The following is a 7,870-nucleotide window of genomic DNA, read 5'->3' on the forward strand; positions in this document are numbered from 1 at the left end:
CCCGTGAGGAGGTGCCTTTGTGGGCCTAAAGAGAGATAGATGTAGGCTTAAGAAGTATTGTGGTAAGGTAATTAGGTAGAACTTGACGCAGTTTCAGCTTACCGAGGATATGACCCTTGATAGGATGGTGTGAAGGTCGATGATTAGAGTAGAGAGTTAGTGGGTAGTAAAACATATTTCTTTGCCATACCGGTTGCACTAATATTTAGTCTTGTATTTTCTTATTCATAGAGTTATGCTCGGTTATGTTATTATATCGTTGTTACTGTATACACTAGCTTCTCCGTACCCCGTTTGCGAAATTTGCACGGATAAAAAAGTAAACGTTCACGTAGTGTGAACGAAGCTAATTGAATAGTATTTTTTTTTTATATAATCGAGCCCAAAATAGGCACCTCTCGCTGAGCCCAACTCATCGTTTCAATCCTTCTCCCCTTTCAGTTAGTATCAATCTTCTTGTACTGCACAAACAATGGAATACAAATCACTAAAAATCACACAAAAATCCCCAAATTCTCGGGTCTATTACTTGTATCTAAACCGACCCGGCCAGCTCAACGCTCTGTCACGTGACTTCTTCACTGAATTCCCCAAAGCCATCTCCTCACTCGATCACAACCCCGATGTCGCCGTCATCATCCTCACCGGCTCCGGCAAGCACTTCTGTTCCGGCATCGACCTTCAAACGCTCTCTGACGGTTTCAAAGAAACCCACGCCGCTGATCACGGCCGCAACGTCGTGAAGCTCCGGCGACATATCAAGTTCCTGCAAGAGGCTGTTACTGCCTTAGAGAGTTGCCGTAAGCCGGTAATTGCTGCCGTCCACTGCGCATGTATCGGTGGTGCTATTGACATAATTACGGCGTGTGATATTAGGTATTGTTGTTCTGATACATTTTTCTCGGTGAAAGAGGTGGATTTAGCAATTACGGCTGATCTCGGGACACTTCAGAGGCTTCCGAGGATTGTTGGGTTTGGGAATGCAATGGAGTTGGCTTTAACTGGTCGCAGGTTTACGGCTTCCGAAGCTAAAGATTTGGGCTTGGTCTCTAAGGTTTTTACTTCTAAAGAAGCTTTGATGGAAGGTGTCAACGTTGTTGCTGAGGGTAAGTGTATCGTTTTCAGTTTTTCTAAAATACTTTTTGTAGTAAAGTTCCATCCTTTTTTCATTTACCTCTTCGCTTCGATATTTCTTGGTTGAAGAAAAAAATTGTTATTGTTTTAGATCGATGCCTAGTTAAGTTAAGTTATTTTTGAAGACCGTACACTATACATGTGAAATTTAAGCGCATCATGATATCAGGGGAAAAGGGTTTGCTTCTTACTTTTATGAATTGTACCTCTTTAAGTTTTGAAAGGATTGTTAAGAAATCTGTACACTGAAAATAACAGAGTGTACTTGGTAGAGGATAATACCATTCAACATCTGGGCATCCACAATATTAGCTACTACTAATATGTAAATTTGTTTTGCTTCTCAATAGTGATTCAACTGATACTTCGTGCTTTCCAATTTATGTAACATAGTTTGACTTGACACGAATTTAAGAAAAAAACAGACTTTTGAAACTTGTGGTCTTAAACATTTCGTAACATTTGTGTGGCTGTGAAAACTTCTCATTATGGGTACAATGGAAAGTTTAAACTTCCAACTTTTTCCAAATATAAAAATGTAGCTTTTCGTTTTGGAACAGACCAATAAGGAAAGTGTGTCACAAAAATTGGAGCAGAGGGAGTAACTAATGAGTATGAGCTTTCGGTCGCACTGACACTAGAAACCATCTATAACTTCATTACACCTCAGGATTTTCAAGACTATGGTTGGAATCACACAGCCCATCTTATCGCCTTCATGCAGAAATGGTTCTGAGTCTCACTTGGCAGTTGTCCATTCACAATCCCCCCTCGATGGCCTCTTCATTTATAGGCCTTTCTGGGTCCTCCATTCTTAAGAGGACCCTAATGGATTTGGTGCGAAGCAATAAGGCAAAATGGCATTACTGATATGAAGTTATTTGCTCTTTATCTTTGCGTTAAGATGGGAATAATTGCTTCCTCCATCATGATAAACTTAGCCACTTGACCACGATTGGATAATTCTTCACTCCTCAAGACTTTAAAAATATTGCAATAGCAAGAATCCAGCACTAGCTATTAGTTCTCATTCAATGGTTTTTTTTATTGTTCTCGTTCAATGTTTCCTCTACGATATTAGCTTTATTGGCATGCTCTTACGAGCTGGGGGCCTGGAACTTTGTAGCGAATGTTAATATCAACCATTTGACGTCCATCCGATGCATCTGTTATGGTTATAGCGGATGTTGGAATCATTGATTGAAGCATTTTTGACCGTTTATATTAGCTTTATTTATAGGATAAATAGTCACTGATAGAACTTTTATATTCAGACTTCTTTTCCCATTTTTCTTCTTTTATTCTAGTCTTTGACTTATTCAATGTAAACATCTTTCTCTTATGGTTGAGGTCTTATAGTAGTTTCTCGCTATCCTAATTAGCGTGACCTCAAGTTCTTTTCCTGCAAGTTGGAGTGGTTTGCTTGTGTATGATCAGTAGTTTGAATGTCTGAAGAGAGACGGATAAAAGTGCAATCTTTTCCATTTCTTATTATCTTTGGAGCAAATTGACCTTCAGTTTACTAGCATCTTACACATGCTTACTCTTCACGTGGAGATTGTGTTACAATCTGCCAAGTGGGCTTTCTGTAATTGCGATGTCAGGTTGACCACCTACGCCACTACCATTAATAAGAGGTCTTTGTGGATTACCGTTTGCATCATAATACATCAGTTCTGTTGTTTTCTACTGTAAAAAGACAACTGCTCAACTCTAGAGAGAGGGAAGATGCTCTCCAGATTCGACCATAGTTTTAACATATGCAGCACAAAGACAACTGCTCAGCTCTGTTGCATTTCCCTACTAGAGGCAACTTTATTTTCAAGAACTATTTGACAAACCATATCTATATCCATGGCTTATTATTCACGTTATGTATCACTTGAATTCACATCAAAAGAGCACAAAAAGTATGCGTACCTGCTTGAATTCCTACGTTGCGGGGAGTCTTCCTGAGTCTAACATTGAAGAAGTGATGTAGGTAAGGCTCGATCACTCATGTCTCTTTGATTGTTTAACCTGTCAACGCAAAAGCATTGACTTCTGAATGATCTTCTTTTATATGTTTTTTGGTGAAACTTTATTGATTTTTCACTGCTGAAGAAGATAGTTGGAATTAGCTTTTGGATTCACAAGGGTCTTTGTGAGATATAAACAGTAAAACAAGGGAGGCAAAAATGTGATTTGCCATATCTGTTTCATATGAAATTTTTATAAAAATGGGGAATTGAAGATTGAAAAAGTTGAAGTCGAACAAACTAGAGATCCGAGGCGATTCAGATATTCTATCCTACTTTCTTTCCTTCTCCGTGTACACTACTGATATTGGTTTAATATGGTAGTCTGTGTCAGTTAACTTATGCCTTTCTCAAATCTAATGTAGGCGGTCCTCAATTAGAAAACACTTAAGGCTGGAATTACACTGCCTTCTTTACCTGAAATGGAAGGTCATAGGACCTTGGCATACCATGGTGTGTGGCAGAGATTTGAACTGGTGTCATTAGCGTATATCTTTGCATATCTGATTTTGTTCCTTGCTTAAGTAAAATGTGAGCTGTCAATCAAGTTGTTATAAAATAGGTTATTCCTCCACTCAATTGTTTCCACCATGAGCTTTTGGTAACTTACCAGGCCTTTTACTAAGTAGTTTATTTCATGTTTCTCCTCAATTCTCTCTGGCAATGGTGAATTAGTTCTTTAAGCTGCATAGTTCTTGCTTTCTTGGAATTGGTATTGGTATCTTGTGCATAATTACTGTGACATTGATCTTTTACAATACTTGGCCAAAAGAAATATTTATATGTACTGGTGGAATTTATATTGCCAAAGTTCTTTGAGCTGCATAGTTCTTGCTTTCTTGGAATTGATATTGGTATCTTGTGCATAATTACTGTGACATTGATCTTTTACAGTACTTGGCCAAAAGAAATATTTATATGTTCTGGTGGATTTTACTGTATTTGTGGTTCTTCATCAAAGAGCAGGGCTTGAAAGCATTGCTGGCTAATATGTTATTGATACTTTTTCTTAAATGCAGAAATAGCTGCAAAGTCTCCACTCGCTGTTATTGGAACAAAAGCTGTATTGCTGAAAAGTAGGGATTTGACAGTGGAACAAGGCCTAGATTATGTTGCCACATGGAATTCTGGTGCCCTTTTATCAGATGACATGAAAGAAGCAATTTCAGCACATAATGAGAAAAGAAAACCTAGATTTGCCAAACTCTAATTTGGTAAATGATGACATTGATGGAGTTTGAAAGGGTTAATAGATCTGCATGTGACTGAATAAGACTGTCTGTTGGTCGAGGGACGAGATTGATAAGACACACAATGATGCATAAGTGGTTGTCTGCTTTATGAAGCTTTAGCTTTTGTTAGAGTTTCTAGTATGGTTATGGTCGACCTGAACATTTCTGTCTTGTGAAATTGTACTTCTTGTAAGCCCACAAAATCATATCATATCATATGGAAAAAACACCCAGATTTTTTTTTTTTTTTTTTTTGCAGCATATCTGCTACATCGTACAAATGTTGCAGCATATGTATCGTCATTATATGACCTAGTTCACATGAAACATAGGGAACTTGTGAAAAATGACATCTCAACAACACCAATGTCCAGCTTTAAATCACATGCATAGTCCGGCTTGCAGTAAACAGTCAAATGCACTTGCCTAGTATGGCAAGAAGTCTCATGTGGTTGATAACAGAGTTGTCCTGTTGTTCCTTTGTCAATGCCTCAGCGAGGGAGTGGTGTGTCATCTTTTGGATCGTCTATGAATTATGTTTGTCTTCTAATTAAGCCGTTTAGCCATGAATAAGATTACGAATATTTGATATAATATTTAGAGGTTATTTCAAATAAGTGTTTGTTTATTAAACTGGTCTATTATTTTATTGTTGTTTCAAGATGTGCTTCCTTTAATACATCCATCACGGGACAATACTCAGTGGCGGATCTACACTGTGTAATTATTTTTTACCAGATTTAGCAAAATTTGCATATGTAATTATAAAAATATTTAGATAATATTGAGTGAGCATTTATGACTAAACTTCTTTTTCCTCTTCTTTCGGAATTTTTATCGAGCACCCATGATTTTAAAATCTTAATTCCCCTACTGACAATAATTCTGGTGAAATTGCAGTCTCTCTTGTCATCTAGTTTAGAGTAAAACTGGTCACTTTTCTCCTTTTTAGTGTGTGCGGAAAAAGGAGAGCTTTTGGTCCAAAGGAGCAAAATAACGAAAAAGGAGGACAGAGATAGAGAGGGGCAGGGGAGAGAGCAATGAGGTTGCGTTTCGTAACATGTTACTGCATTTGATTCTGTCCTAAGAATGCAGAACAGAAAAAGATGGGAAACCATCCCTATTCCCTACAGATAAAGGCACAGCGGCAAGGCTAATCTTGGCAATTTGCCATCTTTGATGAGTTTTTCCTCTTCTTTTTTATCTTTTTTTCCTTTAAGTTGTTCTTTGCGGTGCCTCGTGTTTTTCTAAAAGAAAAAGAGCAAAGGCTCCAATATACCTTGGATTATATGATTTAGAACAAATTTATTCTCCGTTAAAAACATATCTTCTTTTTACCCCTGCTGCTACCAAAATGACTCAAATTTGCCATTCTGGCCTAAGAGCAGCAGCATGAAGGGTAAATTTAGATTATTAGTAACTTTAAGAGCAACTCCGGATCATTTTGAGAGTTAAAAGGCAAACTATTTTACTTCAATTCTACCTAGAAGCAAATAATGTATTGTTGTTTTAACTAAAAGATTTCCTACAATACGACATCGGAACTATTCGAAATTTGGTTTTGGATAAGTCATGTAATAAACGTAGAAAGACAATAAATTATCATAATTAAGTTAGGATTAAAGAAAAAAGTCCACACATTCAACTACATAAATTGATGTACTCTGGCATGCCATTTTTTTTCTTTTATAGGTTATTCATAGTTTGGGACACTTAATTACCTTCAGTAGGATTTAAATGAACTGTTTAGGGTTAGAGATTTTCCTTTGTACTTTGCGAATGATCCGGATTTGTCCTTGAACGTTATGAATGATTAAATTTGTCGTTTATGCTGTTGTTAGCCTAGAAGGGCAAAATATAGACATTTCGGTAACACCGAAGGTGAAAATAAGATATTTTTTTTAACGGAGTAAATTTGTTCTAAATGGTATATTCCACGGAAAATTTGAACCTTTGCCCAAAGAAAAATAGAACTTGAGAGGATTAACAGGACGTGACACTTGAGTTCAAATTGTTACTTTTTGCTTAGGAAGTTGTTTATCTATCTATCTTTCTATCTATATTTATATTTATATTATATTAAAAATACAAAGGCCCTTAACAAAATGTCGTTCGCCTTTTTTATCCTTTGAAAACTAATTTCACATTGGATAAAATAGTAATTTAAGTTATTTTCCTAATATGTAGGTATAATCATTTAATTATTTTTCTAATATTTAGGAATAGTCCTTTAATTATTTTCAAACATTTAAGAATTTAAAATAAACTAAAACTTTGTATTTTGAATCTTTCCTTATTGAACAATTATGTAAAAGTCCTATTATTTAGCAAGTTAAAATCAATAAATAAATTTACCTTATATAAATTAAACAATTCGCCTATAATATTATTATTTTTTATACGTAGACATACAAATAAGGAACGTATTTTATACATGTTAATGCTGACTCCAAAAACGTCTAACGGGTAAACTACTACATGTACTTTAAACATGAGTTAAAGTTGGTGGCCTCCAACTAATGAATTCTTTTTTCCAGCAAACCAATAAATTCTTTTTTTTTTTTTTTTTGTTGTTGTTGTTGTTGTTGTTATTGTTGTCTTGACTATAAATCTTTTTAATTTTACGTGTCAAGTTTATTTTGTCCATGTAACATGAGGAAAGGTCTTGTCATAAGACAAAGCTCAATTAAAACTTTCATTCCTAAATTTGCTATCTCAAACTAAATTGATAAGGAAATAGTAATTGATTGTAAAATATATAATGAACTTGAAGATTCTCCTAGCAATTTAAGTTTTATCCATCTAAATTTTGTCTTATAAACAAATAAGTGAAGTTCATAGCGGAATAGTATTATCATATCATGATTCATTCATGTTCATCGTCGTTTTATTTGACACTTGATTATATTTTTTGAGTGAAATAGCCGGAGTCTTATTGAAACTTTTAGTTATGTTTTTTGCACTTTGTTACCCATTTTGTCATCTTATTATACCGTATATTTTTAGAGACATTTTAGAGAAATAAATTGTGAACTCACACTATTTAATCGTTAGTTTTTAACTATTTCTGTACGCAACACACAGTATCAAACGATTTTGTATGTAGGAGACTAATGGAAATTGAAAAGGACTATAAACATGGTCAAAGTGTCTGTATTTATTTGTTCATAGATTAGTGTTTATTAAGCGCCTTTCTATTTTTCCAACCGAAGATTCAACCCATGAAGATCTTTTGCAGGCTCTCATTTACGTTCATATTTTTTCCATTATTATTTAGATTTTATTTCACTTACTGGAAAAATATTTTGAAGTTAGTCAAAATCTTTAATAATTGATGATGTATTGATGTTTACTTCGTCGCATAAAATTGTATTTTTAAGTTAGTCAAATTTGCTAACAATTGTCGATGCGTTGATTTTTATTCTGTAGTAGTAGAGGTGCAATTTTGTTTCTGAATTAACCTCTAAATCAAATTGTATCATCATA

The 7,870-nt window shown here is 35.0% G+C and overlaps 1 protein-coding gene across 3 annotated transcripts; it reads left to right on the forward strand.

Moving 5' to 3' along the window:
• Positions 1 to 386: 386 nt before the first annotated feature.
• On the forward strand, positions 387 to 4,629 carry LOC104113981 (delta(3,5)-Delta(2,4)-dienoyl-CoA isomerase, peroxisomal). 3 transcript variants are annotated; one of them, XM_009624320.4, is made up of 2 exons: positions 387 to 1,106; positions 1,695 to 2,495. In XM_009624320.4, the coding sequence occupies exons 1-2, from the start codon at positions 473 to 475 to the stop codon at positions 1,700 to 1,702; spliced, it is 642 nt and encodes a 213-aa protein (XP_009622615.1). In that variant the 5' UTR covers positions 387 to 472; the 3' UTR covers positions 1,703 to 2,495. The 3 variants fall into 3 exon arrangements, with proteins under 3 accessions (XP_009622615.1, XP_009622616.1, XP_009622614.1); XM_009624321.4 differs by lacking the exon at positions 1,695 to 2,495 and adding an exon at positions 2,517 to 3,115 and having other exon boundaries at positions 388 to 1,106; XM_009624319.4 differs by lacking the exon at positions 1,695 to 2,495 and adding an exon at positions 4,172 to 4,629 and having other exon boundaries at positions 389 to 1,106.
• The last annotated feature ends 3,241 nt before the right edge of the window (positions 4,630 to 7,870 follow it).

This window comes from Nicotiana tomentosiformis, chromosome 12, assembly GCF_000390325.3.
Source record: "Nicotiana tomentosiformis chromosome 12, ASM39032v3, whole genome shotgun sequence".
NCBI lineage: Eukaryota > Viridiplantae > Streptophyta > Magnoliopsida > Solanales > Solanaceae > Nicotiana > Nicotiana tomentosiformis.